Source organism: Perognathus longimembris, chromosome 25, assembly GCF_023159225.1.
Source record: "Perognathus longimembris pacificus isolate PPM17 chromosome 25, ASM2315922v1, whole genome shotgun sequence".
Classification (NCBI taxonomy): domain Eukaryota; kingdom Metazoa; phylum Chordata; class Mammalia; order Rodentia; family Heteromyidae; genus Perognathus; species Perognathus longimembris.
Window position 1 is genome coordinate 14,273,258 of NC_063185.1, and position 22,083 is coordinate 14,295,340.

The 22,083-nt window shown below is 53.5% G+C and overlaps 2 protein-coding genes across 3 annotated transcripts; one reads left to right on the forward strand and one right to left on the reverse strand.

The window, feature by feature from the left end:
- Positions 1 to 107: 107 nt before the first annotated feature.
- Sowaha (sosondowah ankyrin repeat domain family member A) lies at positions 108 to 12,198 on the forward strand. Of its 2 annotated transcripts, XR_007209134.1 has the most exons (3): positions 108 to 1,986; positions 2,140 to 2,142; positions 9,334 to 9,345. XR_007209134.1 is itself a non-coding variant. In XM_048334178.1 (2 exons), exon 1 carries the CDS (start codon positions 108 to 110, stop codon positions 1,824 to 1,826), a length of 1,719 nt encoding a protein of 572 aa, XP_048190135.1. In that variant the 3' UTR covers positions 1,827 to 1,832; positions 12,178 to 12,198. The 2 variants fall into 2 exon arrangements, 1 of the variants encoding a protein (XP_048190135.1); XM_048334178.1 differs by lacking the exons at positions 2,140 to 2,142; positions 9,334 to 9,345 and adding an exon at positions 12,178 to 12,198 and having other exon boundaries at positions 108 to 1,832.
- Positions 10,215 to 18,952, reverse strand: Shroom1 (shroom family member 1). The gene is made up of 8 exons (XM_048334177.1): positions 18,833 to 18,952; positions 12,927 to 13,856; positions 12,778 to 12,833; positions 12,386 to 12,592; positions 11,418 to 11,990; positions 11,164 to 11,311; positions 10,820 to 11,092; positions 10,215 to 10,707 (listed from the first exon to the last, which is right to left on the reverse strand). The coding sequence occupies exons 2-8, from the start codon at positions 13,809 to 13,811 to the stop codon at positions 10,375 to 10,377; spliced, it is 2,475 nt and encodes an 824-aa protein (XP_048190134.1). The 5' UTR covers positions 13,812 to 13,856; positions 18,833 to 18,952; the 3' UTR covers positions 10,215 to 10,374.
- Between the last annotated feature and the right edge of the window lie 3,131 nt (positions 18,953 to 22,083).

Genomic DNA, 22,083 nt, shown 5'->3' on the forward strand with positions numbered 1-22,083 from the left:
GTACCCCCACACCTGCCTCCCCTGACCGCCCACCGGATCGCGCACCTCTCCAGACCGCCCCCCCCCCCTTCCCGGATCGCGGCGGGGAGCCCCGGCTGGCTCCGGCCATGGCGCTGGCGGCCGCCGCTGCCGCCGCCGCGGCGGGGGTGAGCCAGGCGGCCGTGCTGGGCTTCCTGCAGGCGCACGGCGGGAAGGTGCGGGACTCGGAGCTGCTGAGCCGCTTCAAGCCGCTGCTGGAGGCCGGGGACCCGCGCGGCCGCGCCGCCCGCCGGGACCGCTTCAAGCAGTTCGTCAACGACGTGGCGGTGGTGAAGGAACTCGACGGCGTCAAGTTCGTGGTGCTGAGGAAGAAGCCTCGACACACGCCGGGCCCGCAGCCCCTGCTCCCCAACATCCCTGGGGTCCCCGCCCCCCCGCCGCCGACGCCGACCCCGTGCACCCCGCCCGGGGAACACGGGGCGGGTGGAGATCCACCTTCCGCCGCGGGGGCCCCGCCGTCGGAGCCACGGGACCCTCCCGACGCTCCGGCTCCTGAGCCCACCCAGCCCACCGGGGAGCCGTCGGAAGAACCGGCCCAGCCGCCCGGGGGACCCGCCGCCGCCGCCGCTCCGCGGGATCGAGCGTCCGGGCTAGTCCAGCCCTCCACGGACCCCGCTGCGGACGCGGCCCCGGCCACCTGCGCACCGTCCTCGGCGTCTCCGGAGCCCGGGCCGAGCGTCGCCAGGGGCCCCCCGCCGCCCCTTCCCCGCGCGCCGCCGCCGCCGTCCAAGCCGTGCATGCTGCCGGTGCGCTGCTGCGTCCCGGGCCCCGCCGCGCTGCGCGTGGTGCGGCTGGAGGAGCAGAATCTGCGCCGGCAGCTGTCGGAAGAACGGAGCCCGCGGAGCAGCCCGCTGCTCCTGCGCAGGCTCTCGGTGGAGGAATCCGGCCTGGGGCTGGGGCTGGGCCTGAGCCTGGGCCCGGGGCGCTCCCCACACCTGCGACGCCTGTCACGCGCCGGCCCGCGCCTCCTGAGCCCGGACCTGGAGGAGGCGCCCGCCGCGTCCGCCGCCGCCGCCGCCGCGCCGCCGTCCGCGGTGCCGCTGGAACCCGCCGAGCACGAGTGGCTCGTGCGCACCGCCGGCGGCCGCTGGACCCACCAGTTGCACGGGCTGCTGCTGCGGGACAGCGGCCTGGCGGCCAAACGCGACTTCACGTCGGGTTACACCGCCCTGCACTGGGCCGCCAAGAGCGGCGACCGCGAGATGGCGCTGCAGCTGGTGGAGGTGGCGCGGCGCGGGGGCGCGCGCGTGGACGTGAACGCGCGCTCGCACGGCGGCTACACGCCGCTGCACCTGGCGGCGCTGCACGGCCACGAGGACGCCGCCGTGCTGCTGGTCGTGCGCCTGGGCGCGCAGGTGCACGTGCGCGACCACAGCGGACGCCGTCCCTACCAGTACCTGCGGCCCGGCGCTTCCTACGCGCTGCGTCGTCTCCTAGGCGACCCCGGCCTGAGGGACGCCGGCGAGCCGGACGCCGGCGTGGGCGGCGGCGGCTCCTCCTCCTCCTCTGTAGCCTCGCGGCACCCCGTGCAAGTGGCCGCGACCATCCTGGGCTCCACCACCAGCGCGTTTCTGGGGGTCCTGGCGGATGACCTGATGCTCCAGGATCTGGCCCGTGGCTTGCGGAAGTCGAGTTCTTTCAGTAAGTTTTTGGGCGCCTCACCTATGGTCCCCCGGAAAAAGACGAAGATCCGCGCCGGCCTGGCCACCTTCTCCGAAGTCTCACGTCGGTCCGCCACCACGGGGCACCTGGCGGGGTTCATGCCCAGCCTGCCCCCTGCCACCTGAAAGCCCTTTGCGGGGAGATCTCGGCCTGGTTGATGTAACCGAGGGGCCTTGGCTCCTACACACACAGGCTTAAGCCTGGCCCAGGGTGTGGGGGCTCAACGCACCGGCACCCCCATCTCACACACACACACACACCTGCCCCCATGTCGTTTCCCATTCCGTGGGCTGGGACCAGGACCTTCCCTCTGATCTGTTCTCTCTAGAGAGTTCATTCCGGGATCTCAGGAGGAGGAGTCAGGCCCCGAACCCCCCTTTCCCCCCTCCACCCCAGGACACCTGAAGTTACTAAGGGTCAAAGGTGAAGGGGCAACAGCTGGTCTGGGCCCCCCTCTCCCCCCTGAATTAATCGGATGGTTCTCCCCAAGCCAGAACTGCCGCCAGCCGCCAGGGTCTCTTTTAAGATGTTGGCTGGTTTGTCAAGTTTCTAATAAGAAGGTGGTTTTGTAATTGGATGCTTTTATTCTGTTGTGTTGTGTTTTTTGTTAAAAAAAAAAAACATTGAAAATGAGGTAATGCAACTTTCATAATAACCTCTTGATATTATATTTTATTTTCCTCTTTCCCATTTTTTTAAGGCAAAGTGCTCAGACGTTTTCCGTCTTTTGCTAAGTATTTTGGAATGCTATATAAAAAAATATAAAATAACACGGAAGAATTAAGATCTAAAGAAAATTAGTCCTGGGCTGGGAATGTGGCTTAGAGGTAGAGTGCTTGCCTAGCATGTAGGAATCCCTGAGTTTGATTCCTCAGTACCACATACACAGAAAAAGCCAAAGTGACGCAGTGGCTCAAGTGGTAGAGCGCCAGCCTTGAGCAAAAGAAACTCAGGGACAGTGCTCAGGCCCTGAGTTCAAGCCCCAGGACCAGCAAAAAAAGAAGAAAATTACGCCCAACCAACAAAACTCTTAAAAGTTTATCTACCTCATTTTAGACAAACAAGATTCTGGGGAATCTTGAACACAGAATAACCATGGTGACCCTTCTGAATGTAACCAATTTCAATCATACTGTGAATGCTAAATGGTAGGAAGCAAATGTACCTTGGGAGTAAAAGCGATTTTCACAAAGAGAAAAAAGAGACATTTGGGTAAATACTCTTCCAACTATGGTGAAATGTATATGTGTTTGGCACTAGTGGGTGGCTATTTCAATTTGGCATGCATATTTACATTCTAAGATTGTGGTTTACCAGTGAATTACACTTTTGTGTCATTCTCCTGAATCTGTTTTTCACATCTGTTTGAATCATTTAATGCAATGAGAAAAAAAATTACACTAGGCAAAAAATAATACAACTCAGTAAATATTAATTGATATAATTAAGATGTAACTTTTATATGAATGTTTTGAACATACAAAAATAGTGATACCTATTTTTTAAAAATCATAAACACCAAATGGAGAATCTTTGCTCAGCGATCTTAGACAAGTGGCTTCACATCTGTGGATCTTTGTTCCTATCTGCAAGTTCAGAATGTTTGTGGCTACAGCCTGGATTGCCTGGGCATAGTATAATTATAATGGCATTTATTTTTCCTGTTTTAAAGATGTAGAATCCAGACAAAAATGTAGACGCTATATGCTTAACCAACTTTTTGTATCATGTGGTGAGAATATTCTGCTTTTGGAAATTCTCTTTGCATGTCAAATTTGTTTTTGTGGCACAGGATTTCTCTCTTCACTCTATGTTGGTGAAGCCTTTGAAATGAGTAAAGACAATCATTCATGGAATGTTTTGATTTAAGCATTGAAATAAACAGTCCCCTATTTTATTCCTGCTTGTCGAAGATGTTCTTTCCTTAAATCTTTAAACATACTTCAGCTTTTGCTGTTGTATATTTTTGTTACTTAATTTCTTTCTTTCTTTCTTTCTTTTTTTTTTGTTGTTGTTGTGGGGCTTGAACTCTGGTCCTGGGTGCTATCCCTGAGCTCTTTAGCTCAAGGCTAGTGCTCTACAACTTGAGCCACCGTGCCACTTCCAGTTTTAAGTGGTTAATTGGAGATCAGAATCTCAGGGGGACTTTTCTGCCCAGGCTGGCTTCAAACCATAATCCTCAGATTTCAGCCTGAGTAGCTAGGATGACAGGCACAAGCCACCAGTGCCCAGCTGGGTTTCTCTTAAAGTAAAAGAGTCACAGATAGATGTGATAGCCAAGAACTGTAGATAAATGTAGGCCCCGATCTCACCATTCCTTAGAACTATAGTCTGCATAAATTACTTTACCATGCAAATTAAATCTTCTGCCTCTGCAGAAAAAATGTAGGAAGCAATAATTATAGCAATCAAAGTAGCTGAAGATCCAGAAGACAGTATGAAATATTCGAGATTTGGTATTGGAAAGGAGAGGCCTGATTGAGACAGGCTGACAAAGGTCACAGACAAAATCTAAAATAATAACTGTTTAGTGTGGGCTTACTTACATCAAGAGTTGCCAGGAAAAAAATCTTGGCATTTCTCAGGAGCAGCCAGGCTCCAGTGGCTCACATCTGTAATCCTAGCTACTTGGTGGGCTGAGATCTGAGGATCATAGTTCAAAGCCAGCCCAGGCAGGAATGTCTGTGAGACTCTTATCTCCAATGAACCACTGGAAAACTGGAAGTGGCATTGTCTTGAGCAAAAGATCTCAGGGACAGCACGAAAGCCCTGAGTTCAAGCCCCATGATCATGTCTGCTTGCCCAAATTGATAGTGTGCTCTGGGTAACTTAAAAGATGCCTTGCTAGGTGCTGCTGGCTCATGCCTGTAATCCCAGCTACTTAGGAGGCTGAGATCTGAGGACCAGAATTCAAAGCCAACCCAGGCAGTTAAGACTGTCAGAATCTTATTTCTAATTAACCACCAAAAGCCAGAAGTGGAGCTATAGCTCAAGTGGTAGAGTGCTAGCTGAAATAGCTCAGGGACAGCACCCAGGCCCTGAGTTCAAGCCCCAGCACTGGTAGAGTAGAGAAGATCCGACAGGACTGGGGAAAATGACAGGAGGAGTGACTGAACAGGAAGCACATTAAATCGGAGCCCTCTTGTACAGCCTTTTGAAGCTCAGAAAGAAAATTACAATTTAAAGAGCATTTTTATTTTACCTCCAGGTAATATAAAACTTTTGCCAAGTATTTAACATCCGTATACATAAAGCACAGGTGTTAGAAACCACTGCTGTTTCCTAGAAAGCCAAGACTCTCTGAAACTATAAGGTAAGTCAGTAGAAAATTATAGTTAGGCTTATGGAAAGTGTTCAAGAGAACCATATATTAAATTTCAAAGAGTATTCCCAACCACTGACAAATTAACTTCAGTGGCAATTAGAGTGGTAACTCTTGTCACGAGAATGACTCCTCTTAATGGGAGAGAAGTTAATTGTTCCTGTAGATGGGTCTGAGTCATAACCACGGCCAACTTTTAATAAAGTTTTATATTTCCTTTCTTGGATGTGGGAGATAATTTTGAGCAAGCCTCGCTTGTCTCATGGAGACCCAGGGCATGGGAAATGCTCACGTCAGCTGTGTTGAGAAAGGAACTGCCACACACAGCTCAAAATGCTCTGCAATTATTAACAAATCTTACATAATCCTAGTGTCTGGATGTGTGTGTGGATGTGTGTGTGTGCACGCACGTGTGTGTGCCAGTACTGGGGTTTGAACTCGAGGGCTGGACACTGTCCTTTAGCTTTTGCACCCAAAGCTGGTGCTCTACCACTTTAGCCACACCTTCATTTCCAGCATTTTGTGGTTAATTGGTGATTAGAGGCTCATGGACTTTCTTGCCCTGGCTGGCTTCGAACACTGATCCACATATCTCAACCTCCTGAGTAGCTAGAATTATAGGCATGAACCACCAGGGCTTGGCAACAATGTCTTTCTCAACCCACATTCTTCTAGCACCGCGTTTCCACATTTGAGACCAAAACTGCACGGTTCAGCCAGGGACCAGGGGTGGGGGTGGCAGCTGAAAACTCCCCTCCAAATTCTAGAGCTTGTCCTGGCCGGGAGTCATCTTGTTCTTCTCCCTTTAGACTTCTTCCTGGAAAATTACGTGACCATTTTAAATGGCTCTCAGATAACCTTTGGCCTTAAGGAACTGGAACCCTGTCCAGAACTGCCACACCTCAGGACTTGAACCCGTATTGGGAGGTGCCCTGTGGCTTAGCCATCCTGTCACATGGGAATTTTTTTCCTAGTAGGAATTATGTCTGCTGACATATTTGCTGATTATTTAAAAATCAAAGACAACAGATGAACACTCATGGTGACCCTCTTAAGAGGTAAGCCAGGCTGTAACTGTGTGTGTGTGTGTGTGTGTGTGTGTGGTCCTGGGGTTTGAACTCATGGCCTGGATGCTGTCCCCTGAGCTTTTTTTTGTTCAAAGATCATGCTCTACCCTTTGAGCCAACAGCTCCACTGCCAGCATTTTTTTTTTGGGGGGGGGGGTGTATTTCAGAGTTTCTTGCCCCAGCTAGCTTTGAACCATGATCCTCAGATCTCAGCCTCCTCCTCAGTAGCTAGGATGACGCCTGGCTTCAGGGTGGGTCTTGAGAGGGCTTCTTTGTACTAAGTGTGCCTCTTGCCTCCTCTGGCCTCCCCACCAGTTTTCCATTCACCCCTTCTCTCCACGGTCTTTAACTGCATGTGGCCTGAATTTCGGCTCCGGTTTCTGATCTCCATCTGAAACAGCCTGGCAATTTGTTCCAGCCCCGAGCTTTTTCTGCCAGCTGATCGCTCGCCTGGGTACTCGGTGTGCCCAGCAGGATGTTGGAGAAAGGCTGCGCACGCACGCACGCACGGTCTGAAGGTAAAAAAGTACACGAATTCGATCCTTATTAGGGGGAAGCAGCGGGGGCGGGACCAGACAGGCCCGGAGGCAGCCCAGCCTCTGCCTGTTGCCTAGCAACAACCTCATCTCCAAGCCAAACCTCCCCTCCCCTCCATCCCCCATCCCAGGGCCCCGCTTGAAGCCATCTGAGGGAGGATGGGGGCGGAGGGGGGGGTGGGAGGCACTGGACAGTGATGAACCCAAGAGGCCAGAGGAGAGGAACGCACCCCAAGAAGGACCCCCGGTAACTCGTTTCTACCCTGGGAAACTATGCAAGGTGTTTTCTGTACCCAGTGATGGGTCAGGCCATCCCTCCCTCTCCTACCTTCCCCCCACATTTCTCATTAGCCAGCAACTTTCCAAGGCAGGCCTACTGGTTAATGGAAATGCAGCCAGCTCCCCGCCACCCCCACCCCTTTCCAGGCTGGCTAGCCAGTCATTTCTTTCCAACAGACGCAGAATAGCTCAGCTCAAGCTTTCAAGTCCAACGTGGGGGCCCCGTTCCGCAGAGTCAGGCCAAGTCTCCCGCGGCTAGCCCAGGAACTGGGGTGGTAATCCTGTCAGAGAGAAGCTTGCACCTGAGGGAGCGCAGTGCTCTCTGCCGACGGCATCCTGCGGGCTCCGGTCACCGGGTGGGTTCCAGGTGGGAACCTGAGTCTTTGAGGCCTGGGACCAGTCCATCCAGAGCAGGAAGGATGGAATGAATGCGACAGGAAGTTAGGCAGACAAGACTACAAAGACAGGCTCAGGAAGAAAGTAACTCTGCCTTCCCGGCTTTCCCGATCTGGCAAGGTGGAGCAGAGAAGTTTCCTATTTCTCCACAAAGGGGGGAGGAAAAAAAAAATCAAGCTGGAAACCAAAGTTCAGTTTTATGGGAGAATGGCAGCCGGCTCCCTACCAACCCAGGCAGGCTCATTTTATTTGAAATGTGATCATTTTACCCTCCAAGGATTTTTTTTAAATGTATTTCTAAGAATATCCTAATGAGAGAAAGCAGTGGGGGAGTCGACAGCGGCAAGATGGGAGAAATGAATAACTTCTATCCAGAATGGGCACCCGAGGGCTGACATGGCCCAGGGCCTTGCGGTCCAGGCACCGCCCACAGCGTTCAAAGGAAGGCAGGAAAGCATAATGTTAGAACCCGCAGTGGCCTCAGCAGGGACCCCATATGTTTTCTATTTTAAAGAAAAAAGAAAAAGAAAGAGGCACAATGGTGAACATTGTTGTTCTCTCAATAGCACGACTGTTATAACTCAGGCTTTGGGTATGAATACAACCATTGAAAATTCCCAATCAGTTACACGGAGTGACAAGACACAGCAGAAAACAGGCCCAGAAGCAGAGATTTCTCACTTGGGGGGTCAGTTGGCTTTACACACACACACACACACACACACACACACACACACCTTTTACCACGTGCCTTTTAATATGTCCAACTTCTGAAAGTGCCTAGAACCATTATAAAACAATATTCTTGTTGTGTTTTGTTTTGTGCTGGTCCTGGGGCTTGAACTCGGGGCCTAGACACTGTCCCTGAGCTTCCCCCCCCCCCCCCCAAGGCTGGCACACTCCCACGAGCCACAGCTCCACTTCTGACTTTTCTGGTGGTTCACTGGAAATAAAAGGACCTCATGGACTTTTCTGCAAAGGCTGGCTTTGGACCGCGATCCCCCTATTTCAGCCTCCTGAGTAGCTAGGCTTATAGGCCCCCAGCTGCAAACAATATTCTTTTTTTTTTTTTTTTTTTTTTTGCCAGTCCTGGGTCTTGGACTCAGAGTCTGAGCACTGTCCCTGGCTTCTTCCCCGTCAAGGCTAGCTCTCTACCACTTGAGCCACAGCGCCCCTTCTGGCCGTTTTCCATATATGTGGTGCTGGGGAATCGAACGGAGAGCTTCATGTGTAGGAGGCAAGCACCCTTGCCACTAGGCCATATTCCCAGCCCCCCAAATAATATTCTTGTCTTTGACATTGCAGCTACAATACTGATGCAGATTTTTATACATGCATCTGAAAACCTGACTTTGTGTCCACAGGGCTGATACAAATGGAGGGGTTATTTGTCTAGACCACCCCAAGATCAGCCTCTCTGGTGTACAGGATGTTGCTGCTCTATCTCCAGGCTCAAAGCCCTCCTGTGCGATGCTTCTGGGTATCCACCTTCAGTAGCCCTCCTCAGACCAATCAGTCAGTGCCATCTCTGAAGGAGAACTGGATTAACTCAGTTTTGCTTGTAGGGATTCTGTGTGTGTGTGTGTGTGTGTGAGAGAGAGAGAGAGAGAGAGAGATTTGGGATTGAACTAAGAGCTTCTTGCGTGTTAGGCAAATGCTTTATCGTATTGAAAAGGGGGTGTGTGGGTCAGCCTGTAGCTTACATTACACTAGAATTTATAGTATTGAGCAAATTCCTCCACATCTGTTTTCAAAATGCCGGGACTACAGCGTCTACCCAATGTACAGCTCACTTCAAGGCTCAAAGCCTAGCACGTTCCCATAAACTGAAAATAGGTACAGCTAGGCACAGCTGGCTGTAATTCTAGCTATTCCAGAGCCCGAGATCTTGAGAGTGAAGTCTCAGAGCCAACCAGAGCAGGCAAATGGACAAGACTCTGATCTAATCAGCAAAAAGCCAGAAGTGGAGCCTTGGCTCAAGTGGTAAAGTACCAACCATGACTGGAAAAAATAAGCTGAATGAGAGTTTGAGGATCTGCATCCAAGCCCCAGTAATAGAAAAAGAAGAAAGAAGGAAAGAAAAGAAAGAGAAAATGGACAAATGCTTTGTTGCCTAAAACCCCTCACAGATGTCCAGAATACTTGGGATATGTAGGGACATTCATTCTAATTACGTTATCACAATTTTGTTTGGGGCTAGGGATATAGCTCCATGGAAAAGCACTCACCTACCACATGTGAGGTTCTGAGTTCGATCCCCAGCACCACAGATAAACAAAACCTGAGTTGCTGAAGTCCAGGGCTTGTTTAAACCAATGAAGGAGATATGGACAGAGCCTTAGGCTTTGCTCAATAGTGAGGTTTTCATCAGGACAGTGAAATTGGGGACCACCCTCCCCCACAATCCCTCCTGTTTTCAAGCTTGGTTCTTCAGAGCCTTCCTGGACATTTCGAGCCTGCATGGGTGTTCTGCTAAGTCCCTCTTCTGTGTGTAAGTGACACAACTGCACTTAGAACTTTTTATTGAAAAATAATAAAAAGGTCATTTTGCACCTTAAGCAGAAATTCTCCTCTGACTTCTTTTTCCAGAACCTGGAGAGAGCCCCCTCCCCCATCACAAAAAGGGAAAGACTGCAGGGTTTCCTGTTTTGCCTTTTGCCAGTACTGGAACTCGAAATGCGGGCCAGGGCATTCTCCCTTAGCCTTTATTGCTCAAGGCTGGTGCTCTACCACTGAGCCACACCTCTGTGTCCAGCTTTTTGCTGGCTAACTGGAGATTCAGAATCTCACAGACTTTCCTGCCCAGGGTTTGGATTTTGAACCCCATTCCTCAGATCTCAGCCTCCTGAGTAGCTAGAATTACAAGCATGCGCCATCTGTGCCTGGCTAACACTGCAGGGTTGTTTTGTTTTGTTTTCAGACCCAGGAATTAATTTCCAAATACTCCCACAAGACTTGCCCAAAGGCCCTGTGAGAACTGGATGAAGAAGGAGCATTGTGGGAAAGCCAGGCCTCCCTGTAGGAAATCAGGCAACAAACCAGCATGGGGGCCCGTGGTCCCCACTCCCTGTAACTAAACAGGGGAAGCAGGAAAGGGCTTCTCATGGGGAAAACAGGACTCTAGGGGCCAAGATGGCCTGGAACAAAGTGGACGATGGCCAAGGTCATTTCTGATGCTGTCCAGCTGGTCTTGAAGGAGGCGGACACACTCATCCAGACTGCGCTGCCGGGCTAGGATGGCGGCCTTGCCTGCCAGCAGGGCACAGTAGGCGCACAGCTCCTCGGTGGGCAGTGCCCGCCGCAGCACGTCACGCAGGGCACGCTCGCGCCGGGCCACGTGCTCCTTCAGCTCCTTGGCGTCCTCCTGCTGGCGTTGCAACAGCCTGAGACGCTGCAACAAGGAGGCCTAGAACCGCAGGCAGAGAACGTGGTGTGTGCCACCTCGCCAGGGCGAGTTCCCAGCCTGAAAGACGGCAGGCCCCACCCCGTCCAGATCGCAACCCCCATCTTTACTGTACCCGCTCTTCAGGATCACCGGCAGGGCCCAGCCTAGCCATGGCGCGATGCACGCGGGCCAGGCGACTGCCTAGCAGCAACAGGAGGCCAAGCACGCGTTCGAGGTCAGCCAAGAAGCGGGTGAACCTCTCCAGCTCCCGGGGTGTACAGCTCCGGCTCACAGCAGCCTCCAGGTCTTCCCTTCTCCTAGCCCAAGCTCTGGCCAGCTCCTGTAGTCGCTCCTGCTCTGCCTGAAGGTCTAGTAGCATCTTTTGGAGGAGGCTAGCCAGCTCCACCTGTTGGGAGGGTCTCTAAATTCTCGGTCCCTTTCCCCACCTCGCCTTCCCCCATCCCCCTCCACACTCACTGTCTTGGCCTGCATGTGGTGTTTTGATTCAGGGCCTAACCCTCTGTTGCCACACGGCTGATCAGGTATCAAAGAAGGGGCTGAGTTTTCAAGCCTCGTGTCCTCCTGAGAAGTTGGCAGACGCTGGGTGAGGTTGCATGGATAGGACCTGGGGAGTGAGCCACAGCTGCCTGAGTTATGGGACACCCCCCCCCCGCCCCCGCCAACTCCCTCAAGCCTTGCACCATTGAGAGTCCCTGGTGCCGCTCACTCACCCTGGCTCAGAATCACCCGCAGTCTCTTCTCCAGTCTCCCCACACGCTGGCCTCATGGCAGCCCAGATCTCTGGTAAAGGAATCAACCCATCCAGCAGACCCAGGGGTGGCTCTGGGCTGGACTGGGAGGCAAAAGAGTCACTCAGAGAGGGATCCAGCCTGGCTAGCTCTTGAACCAGTTCTTGGAGACGCTGACTAGGCCATGTTGGCCTAGAACCAGGCTGGCCAGTACCCCTGGCCAAGGTAGTGTGGTGAGGTGAGCCTGGAGGATCATTACCTGAAGGTCCCAGCACATCAACCGGGGAGGGTTTGAGGGGGCCATTTTCTGCAGTGGCAGAGGGGTCAGAGGTCAGGAGTCCAGGAGGGTCAATGGTTGGGGTGTCACCACTTGCTGCTTCCGGGGGGCTACAGCTTGTGGGTCTAGAGACACCCACAGAGCCATTCACCCTCTGCCAGCAGTCACCTGTTCCTGCAATCCGGGGACATGGATGGAGGGTGTACTCTTCAGGAACTGTAGCCTGGCCAGCCCTGTGGCTCAAGCCATTTCCATACTGCTGGTCAGAGGCATGCGCACTGGAAACAGAAGAGACACCGAATGAGGAAAAACTCCAGCCACAGGTAAGTGGTGGCTGTGTGTGTGTGTGTGTGTGTGTGTGTGTGTCCTGGGGCTTGAACTCAGGGCCTGGGCACTGTCTCTGAGCTTCTTTTGCTCAAAGCTAGTGCTCTACCACTTGAGCTATAGCTCCACTTCTGGCTTTTTTTTGGGGGGGGGGGCGGAGACAAGCAAAGTTTATTGGAGATAAGAGTCTTGTGGACTTTCCTGCCTGGGCTAGCTTTGAACTGCAATCCTCAGATCTTGGCCTTTTGAGTAGCTAGGGTTGCGGGAATGGCTCTCAGGAAGCATCGTCTAGATATGAACGTGTGTCGGCAGTGTCTCACTCTGTTTAGAAGCAAGAGGGGACAATCACCTGGTTGGGAGCCCCTGGGGTAACCGAGAGCCTGGAGATTTCCTCATCCTGACTGGCACACATCCTTCTGCCACAAACACCTCATCATCATCATCATCAGGGAGAGAAGGGAGCCGGGTGGACGTGTCACAGTTCTTTGAGACCCTCTGCTCACAGTGGGCTGGGCTGTTGTGGGAAATCGCTCCAGCCTTTTTCTGGATCAAGAACCTGGAGGTAAGAATTGCACACTGACCACCCAGGAGGGTGTTCACCCCCATGCTGTACCAGGCATATGGTGGGATGTGCAGTTTGGACCGAGTTATTAACAGGGTTCAAGCCCAAGGTAGGCAGAGCCGCGCAGCAAGAGATGAGGAAGATGCTTTTGCACACAACTTCATCCCCTCTTCTCTCACCTGGAAGGCTGGGTCTGAAAGCTGGGTCTGGGGGGTTCCGTTCCTTGGAGGACAGCCTGGAAAGGGAAACAGTGGACTGAGCAATGGGGCAGTCAGTCTCCCAGCTACTCCTCTTTCCCCACCCGCCGGCATCCTCTTCTCGTCCATACCTGGGCTGCGCTCAGGGCCGCTCCAGAACCTTCTTCGCGGGGACCCGACACCGGGCCTGCGGCGCTCGGACTCCTCCTGCTGGCGGAGGATCGGAACTCACCCCGCCACTCCGGGGGTTCCGATTTCCCGGGGTCCGTGAGAGCCTTGGCTTCACGCCAGCCATCCGGGGCCGACCCACCACCACCCTCCCCGACGCCACCCAGCTTTCCAGGCTCCGCAGAACAACCCCCCTGGCGCTGCAGCGGCTTAGCCAGGCGGCCCCCGGGGCGCTCGGGGTCCCCCGGGGCCGGCGGTGGCGGGGCGTGGCTGAGCGAGGCGGAGCGCGCATGCGCCGCGGGGAGGCGCGCGGGCCCTGCGGCGGCGGCGGCAGGCGGGGGCCGCAGGCGGCCCGGCAGGCTCATGCGGAGCTCGCGGCGCTGGAACGACGTCTCCCGCAGCACGCGCCGCTGCGCGCCCTGCAGCCGCTGCCGGTAGGCGGCCCTGGACGCTGGCGGGCTGGGCGGCTCGGCGGGCCTGGGCGCCCGGGCCTGGGCCTGGGCCTGGGCCTGGGCCTCGGCCGCCAGCGCGCACAGCAGGGGCGTGGCCTGTCTGCTGAGCGTCTCCGGGAGGGGCCGCCGGGATCCGGGTGGGCGCGCGGTGGGGTCGGGAGTGGCCGGGGCCGAGCCGCCGCCCCACGCCACCGCGCGCACGGAGCTCCCCCAGTCCAGGTCAGTCAGGAGATCCGGGCCTGGGGACGGTGTGCGCGGCGGCTCGGGATCACCCGAGGCGGCGGAGAAAGAGCTGTAGGCCGAGTCGGCACGCGGGGACAGCTGCCCCAAGTCGAGGCTTCGAGTGGAGGCGGCCGGGGAGGCGCCGCGGTCGCCTCCGGGACCCAGGGCCTGCATGGCGGTGCCGAGAGGGGTGAGGGATGGTGGCTGGCTTCCTCTGAACTTAAAAAAAAAAAAAGCATGGATGGGGGGTAAGTAAGTAAGGTTAGGAGTTAACACAGCCTGGCGTCCCCCCCTCCACCACCCAGGCATCATCCATCCCCTGCCGTGTGTGTGTGTGTGTGCGTGTGTGCACACGCACCGCTCCCAGGGCTTGAACTCAGGGCCTGGGCACCGTCCCTGAGCTCTCTTGTTCAAGGCCAAGCAATCCTCTTGCTTTGAGCCACAGCCCCACTTCTGATTTCCTGGTGGTGAATTCCGGATTAAGACTTTTCTTTCCAACCCAGGCTGTGTCTTCCAAACCACAGTGCTCAGATCTCAGCCTCCTGAGTCGGCTGGCATTTACAGGTGTGAGCCACCAGAGCCAGGCCCCTGCCCTCATCTGGTCAGAGTCACCTGGGAGTCAAGGATGGCATGGGTGATAGGACCAGTTCTAGGGAGCAGCTGGGGTGAGGTGGGGTATGGGGGGGGGGGCCTGAGCTCAGAAGGAAAGAGTTGGCAGCTAGCCCATTCCCAGCTGCTTTCCCTTCCCTTCTCCACACCCAGCTGTGGCCTCTACCCTGGTACCTCCTGTCATGGCAAGAACATACCCATGCTTCAACCCTATCCCACCCAAACGGCTTCCTGGTCACTCTGTTCACTTCTCCGTGTGATCTTTCCTGATAAACAATGGTGGAGACTGTTTGAGACCACACAGGAGCCAAGAAGGGAAGAGAGAGAGACCAAGGGCAGGGCAGGGCAGCGGCAGCTTTAGGGCTCCTTCCCGCCCTTGGTGACCCTCTGTTCTAAGTGTTCATTATAAATCTTCATCTTGATGCTCACCACTGCTATCTGCACTTTACAGATGAGGATCCTGGTGAGTGATTTGTCTTGGGGGCACATAGACCGCTGGGAAGTGGCCGTGCCTTGGCTGGATTCTAGGCATCCCTCCAAACTTACTGCAGCCAGAATCAATTTCCTGCAGGCAAACCCTGTGGGAAGCCAGTTTACCAATGTTCCCTTACCACCAAGTGCCAGAATCCAACAAAGTTCAAACTTTCTATTGGGAAATAAGTCACCACTTTGTCCCCCAGAAAGAACTGGCGAATCCCAGAAATAATGATCCCTCTTCTGAGACTGTGCTCTTTCTAGAAATGAGGGGCTCATCTCCCATCCTGCCCCTGCTTTGGGGTGTGTGTGTGTGTCCGTGTGTGTCCATCCTGGGGCTTGAACTCAGGGCCTGGGCACTGTCCCTGAGCATTCTTGCTCAAGGCTGGTGCTCTACCATTTGAGACACAACTTCACTTCAGGCTTTTAAGTGATTAATTGGAGATAAAGACTCTCACAAACTTTCCTGCCTGGGCTGGCTTTGAACCATGATCCTCAGATCTCAGCCTCCTGAGTAGCTCCAATTAGAGGTGTGAGTACCAACACCTGGCTTTGTCCTGATTTTTTTTTTTTTTTTGGCTGCTTCTATAGAAGTCTCCTATCAGAATTTGTCTGGTCTTTTGGATCTGCAGCGTGTCCAGAGCCTCTCCCAACACAGCACTGATCATGGACACTGCAATTGTTGGCTTGCTTGCCATTCTCTCTCCCCCACGCCCCAGCTTCCTGAAGACAGGCCCAGCCCGTAGTCATCACTCAATACCCAGCAGAGCCTGGCATGTAATCAAAGTTAAATAAACATCTGTTGAATGGCAGGGGAAGGAGCGGACATGCAGGGAATAGGTAGGAGTGGCCTTGGCAGAGAAGGAAGAGGACTCCTTTAGTCCGCTCCCCCCTTACCCCCTTCCTCTCAATTAATCTTTCCTAGGGAAGGGGATCAAATGGATAAGAAAGACCCTTGCTTCCACCAGCATGACCAGGTTACTCTTACATTTTTACAAATAAACAGAGAGTCGGGTGTCAGTGGCTCAGGCCTGTAATCCTATCTGCTCAGGAAGCTGAGATCTAAGGATCACCGTTTGAAACCTGCCCAGGCTCTTACCTTCAATTAACCCCCCACCCCTCCAAAGCCAACTCCGCTGCTAAGTCCTAGCCTTGAGCAAAGAAGTTCAGGGATGGGGCTGGGGATAATGGCCTAGTGGCAAGAGTGCCTGCCTCATATACATGAGGCCCTGGGTTCGATTCCCCAGCACCACATATACAGAAAACGGCCAGAAGCAGCGCTGTGGCTCAAGTGGCAGAGTGCTAGCCTTGAGCAAAAAGAAGCCAAGGACAGTGCTCAGGCCCTGAGTCCAAGCCCCAGGACTGGCCAAAAAAAAAAAAACAAAACAAACAAACAAAAAAAAAACCTAAAAAAAAAAAAAAGAAGTTCAGGGATAATACCCAGCCCCTGAGTTCAAGCCCCAGGACTGACAAAGGAAGAAAGGAAGGGAGGAAGGACGGGAGGAAGGAAGGAAGGAAGGAAAGAAAGAAAGGGGAGCACGCACTGCAGGACTCACTGGCAATGAATACCTCCCTAGTGCCTGGAAGGGGAGCAAGGGGAAGTACCATGAATGAATGTGACTGAGAGACGTTGAGGCCCAGAAGCCCCAGGCTCCCAATGTATTATGAGTGGGGGAAGGCTTATTATCCCGAACTGCTTGGTGGGTAGATGGATGTGATCCACAGCTGGAATGGGGACCAAAAATCAGGGTCATTTGAGCCTTCCCAGCATTCTGAAATTCAGCGTTCCCCTCCATTCTCCTTTCTTTTACTTCTTTATGTTTGCTTTTAAAATGTATTGCCAGGGCTGGGGATATGGGCTAGTGGCAAGAGTGCTTGCCTCGTATACATGAAGCCCTGGGTTCAATTCCCCAGCACCACATATACAGAAAACGGCCAGAAATGGCGCTGTGGCTCAAGTGGCAGAGTGCTAGCCTTGAGCAAAAGGAAGCCAGGGACAGTGCTCAGGCCCTGAGTCCTAGGCCCAGGACTGGCCAAAAATAAATAAAAATAAAATGTATTGCCATTATAAAGATATCCCTTCTAAGGCTGAGGGTATTATAGACAGAGGAAGTACCAACGGCTGAGGGGGAGGGGTGATCCTCAGATCTCAGCCTCCTGAGTAGCTGGGATGACAAGCGTGAGCCACCAGCACCTGGCAGGTGATAAGAACATTTCTGCATAGGTGACCTCAGCAGGTGGACATGCACACCGGGTTCCCTCCAGTTTGCTCTTTCCAGAACCTTCTGTGCCAGCCCCATGTCCTAGGCTGCTTTAATGTGTTTGGGGGGGGGGGGGCGGCGCTCAGCACCAACAGAAAGGAGCTTTCACACTTGTGGAAACCCCCACGGCTAAGGGAGGCCATAGCCTAGGACCCCCCACTGATGACATTGGTGGCAGCTGTACTCTGAGGTGTACAGAGCCTGGAAGAAGGCCCAGCCTGGGGTCCCTGTGAGAAAAACCACCAGACTGGGGCTCTGGGGGGAGGGGGGGTGGGGAAGAACACTTCATATATACTTAATCCCCTGTAGGAAGGAGCTAGAGATGAAGATGAGTTCAGAGGTCAGAGAGAGAAAGGGCTGGGGTTGGGGGCGGGGCTCAGCTGCTAGAGCGCTAGCCAATGAGTGGAAAGCATCAGGCACCCAGTCTCAGACCCCCTCCAAAAAAAAAAAAAATTAAAAAAATCTAAGGGGCCAAGTTACCCTGGGGTGAAAGAGGAAACTGGGGGTTAAGTCCTTGCCAAGAGATCCAGTGTTTGTTCAGTCTGGGGGCCTGGGAAGCTTTCTCTGTGTGTGGCAAGGCTGGCGGTGGTTGGGATTTGAGTCTAGAGCTCTGCAGAGAGGGAGGATCAGGCACAAAAAAAAAAAGGAAGAAAGGAAGGAATGGGGGAGGGAGTGAGGGAGGGGGGGAGGGAGAGAAACCAGGAGTTTAGCTAAGGCTTGTTGGTGAAATCCACGAAGTTTCTAATGAAAAAATCAGCTGGTGCTGGGCAGCTCACCCCTGTCATCCTAGCCACTCAGGAGGCTGAGATCTGAGGATGGCAGTTCAAAGCCAGCCCAGGCAGGAAAGTCTGTAAGACTCTTATCTCTAATGAGCTACCAAAAATAATAATAATAATAAAAGGCAGAAGTGAAGCTGTGGTTCAAGCAAAAAGAAAGAAAAGAAAAAGGCTGCAGGACAACGCCCAGGCCCTGCATTCAAGTCCCCAGGACAGGTATTGGGAACAAATCCTTGAAAGGTCACCAGAGAGGTGCAAAAATGAATGACCTGCAAGCAAATCCTCCTGGTCAAGGCCCCTCTCATCTTGTATTTGATCTTCCTGAAAGGGGATCAGTAGAAGCAGTGGGGATCCCTGCCAGACTGAAGTGTGTGTGTGTGTGTGTGTGTGTGTGTGTGTGTGTGTACACTAAGTGAGTCATAGACCCCAGGCTAGGCAAGTCTGGCTGTCTGGGCCTTCTGGCTTCTCCCTGCCCCCCAGGGACCCTCTGTTCCCCCAGCCCTTCCACCCTGGGGGTGGGGCTGGGGGGGGCAGTGGAGCCCCTTCCCTTGCAACCCGGAATGGGGGCGCAGGAAATGCAGGACACCGCCTGTGTGGTGCTCTAAGCTCCAGGGGCTCCAGGAAGAGGGGAGGCCACCGGGCCGGGCCGGTGGGGACACACGGGCGAGCGGGTGGCAGGTGGACCGCGCATATCCCCGCCTGGGGTGACCAGCGCAGGAGCACCCCATGACTCCGGGCAGGAGGAACCCCCAAAGGGCAGAAGTAGGGAGAGGGAGGGGGTCACAGAGTTGCCTCCCCGGTGTTTTGGGGTACACACAGCATCCCCCTAATAGTTCATTCAGCTGGGTGGGTTCGTCTACCCCCCCTCCATACCCCCAGATCCTGGCAAATGGCAAAGACGCGCCCCCCGGGGTCCCCCATTCCACTGGTGCTAAACAGACGGGACGCAGATCTCCGTGATCGATGGGACATCAGGAAAAGGGACGACACCCCCACACACACACTAAGGATATCCCCCCTCGCCCCTCTGCCCCCCCCCCATCTCCCTTTTCACCCCCTCACCCCACCCTAGTACCTGAGACTCCAGCCGGGCCGCGCTCCGGGCGCCCGCCGAGGCCCTGCGGTGACATCAGAGCCAGGAGATCTGGTTCCCGACCCCACCTCCAGACTCCAGCTGACCGGGGCCTCAGGGGGAGGCGCCTGGCCTGGCCAGGGAGGGAGGGAGGGAGGGAGGGAGGGAGCTCCTAGCATGTGGCACCGATCTGGACACTTTGTTCTCCCTCTAGAGCCTGGGAACACGGGAAGTGTGTGTGTGTTGGGGGGGACCACAGTGACCCCCGCCCCATCCCCAAGTCCATCATCCCCATTTCTCTCTAGCTCGATGGAGAACACCCCCCCCCCCCGCCCAGGCGTGTCCCCGTGGTGTGTTTCAGACAGCAGCCACCCCTTGATCAGCTCTTTAAAGGCTCCAGATTGCCTCCCAATTGCCCAAGTTCTTCCAGCTTGCCAATCCCCCCCCACACCTCCCTGTCATTTGTGTCTTCTTTCTTCCCATTTCTCCCACTACCCATCATAGTTACCCCACCTGCTTCCCCAAGGAACATTGGAGGGGGGTGCTACCCACCACATAACCCCCATAGCTGGAGTGAGGCTCCCAATGGGATTCCGTACCCCCAAAGAATAATCTGCCTTTCTCTGCCAGGAGAATCTCCCAAGCCATGTCTTCTGTTGTCCCTGTCCTGTCCTTACCCCTTCTAAACTCTCATCATACCGCCAAGTTATGTCCCCTTTGTGGGAGGGGCCACTGGCCCTTTGCTTAAACCCCCCCCCACCCCCCGCCCCAGGTCTCTGCTGTCCTGGTTTTACCACAGGATCAGCAAGTCTGGGGCCAGGGACCATGCCCTTCCCACCTGCCATTCCTGGCAAATGGGTGTGGATGTGGTAATAATTTAGTCCTGGGGCTTGAACTCTGCCTTTTTTGCAATCTGGCTTTTTGCTGGTTAATTGGAGATGAGAGAATTTCGCTGCCTTTTCTGACCAGGTTGGATTCAATCCTCAGATCTCAGCTTCCTGAGTAGCTAGGGTTACAGATGTTAGTCACTGGTGCTTGGCTGCAAAACAAAACAAAACAAAAACAGCCTTTTATCTATTTTGTGCTTGTCCTGGGGCTTGAACTCAAGGCCTGGGTGCTGTCCCTGAGCTTTTGTGCTCAAAGCTAGCGCTTTACCACTTGAGCCACGGCTTCACTTCTGTCATTGTGGTGGTTAAGTGGAGATAAGAGTCTCATGGACTTTCCTGCCCAGGCTGGCTTTGAACCATGATTCTCAGACCTCAACCTCCTGAGTAACTAGGATTACAGGCATAAAACACCAGCCCCTGGCCATAGCAATTATTAACTCACACACTCCTGCCTCTGTATGTTTCTTGCACAAACAGGAAATCTCGGCCAAAGCTCCCAGAAAACTGAATTCCTGTGTACTTCTCTCTTGGCCTCATCTCTTCCGAGAAAAATAGTCTCCCCCCCGCCCACCCCCATGCCTAAGATCCAGAAATTGGCCTGTCAGGACCTGCAAGACTTTGGTGTCGCTAGGAGTGAAAGTGAGATTTATAGTAAAGCCTTTGGTATTCTCCATGTGGACATAAATCATGGCACGGGACACCCACACGAAGTCATTCTGTAACCACGGTAGATCACAGCAAAAGCAAGAACAATCTATAACGATGTCTGACACATAAAAACAAGTGCTATGAGTATGAACAAACATTTCCTCTCCTGGCTAACTTGGGTGGTTTCTGCTTCTCTTCCACTTGCCACTTGTGGTTCTCTAGGCCTGCTTCTTCCTAGATAAGAGTTATTAACAGACCCAATGGAAGTCCTGTTTCCTGAGCATTCAATACAGAGAAAATCCCTGTATCTGTAACCATCCATCACCAATGCAAGCCGGAAGCCTCTATGATTTTCTTTTGCCTTCTCCCAATTTGGTGCTAATTTTCCCCCTGGCTGTGTGTCCTTCTTTACTGCAACAATCAACCCAATCTGTCCATCTGTAGTTATGGTTGGGGTGATCTTTTTGGAAGGCACTGATATTTCCTTTTATTTATTTTTATTTTGTGCCCGTCCTGGGACTTGAACTCATGGCCCAGGCACTGTCTCTAAGCTTTTTTTTTTTTCCCTCTACCACTTGAAGCACAGCTCTACTTCCAGCTGTTTGTGATTCAATGGAGATAAGAGTCCCCTGGAAGGCTGGGAATGTGGCCTAGTGGTAAAGTGCTTGCCTCATATACACGAAGCCCTGGGTTCGATTCCCCAGCACCACATATATAGAAAAAGCCAGAAGGGGCGCTGTGGCTCAAGTGGCAGAGTGCTAGCCTTGAGCAAAAAGAAGCCAGGGACAGTGCTCAGGCCCTGAGTCCAAGCCCCAGGACTGGCAAAAAAAAAAAAAAAAAAGAGTCCCCTGGACTTTCCTGCCCCAGGGCTGGCTTTGAACCTCCATCCTCAGATTTCAGCCTCCTGAGTAGTTAGGGTTCCAGACATAATGAGCCACTGGTGCTCAGCTCCTTTCTATCCTTGAGAACCAACGTGAATGTTAGTTAAGATGCATATCATCTTAGTCTCAGGAAACTAGCGGCCCCAAGTGAGGTTTGTTAGAATTATCAGGAGAGATGAGAGGCCCCTGTCTATTGATCTTGTTTATCTTCTTTTTGTCCAACAGATCTGTGGGCAACATCTGAATTAGGACAGACAGGAAAATGGACAGGACCTGGGGCTTGAAGCCAACCTGGAGGAGAAAAGTTGAGTCATTATAACCAAGGCAAACAGCGTCTTCAGGGAAAAGGTGACATATGTAACTCAGTAGGAATGTGACAGCCCAGCATTCCTTCCCAGGACCTATGGCTCTGAAAGAAAACCGTAGGTCCACCCCAGGAATAGCCAACCCTCACTGGGTCTCAGCCGGACTCTGCCTGGCAGGAGCACCCATGGAAGAAAAAGGGTCTGGTCTCCCTACACATGAGTTCAAGCCCCAGTACCTGCACCAAAACAAAAAAGACCTTTGCTGGGTGCCCACAGCTTACTGCTGTAAGCCTAGCTACTCAGGAGGCGAAGATCTGAGGAGGACTGTGGTGTACAGCCAGCGCCAGCAAGAAAAGTCCAGGAGACTGTTGTCTCCAATTAACCACAAAAATGCTGGAAGTAGTGCTGTGGATAGAGTGCTAGCCTTGAGCAAAAGAAGCCCAGGGACAGAGCCCAGGCCGTGAGTTCAAGCCTCAGTACTGGAACACACACATGCACTTGCACACACACACACAACCAAAATAAATCTAACT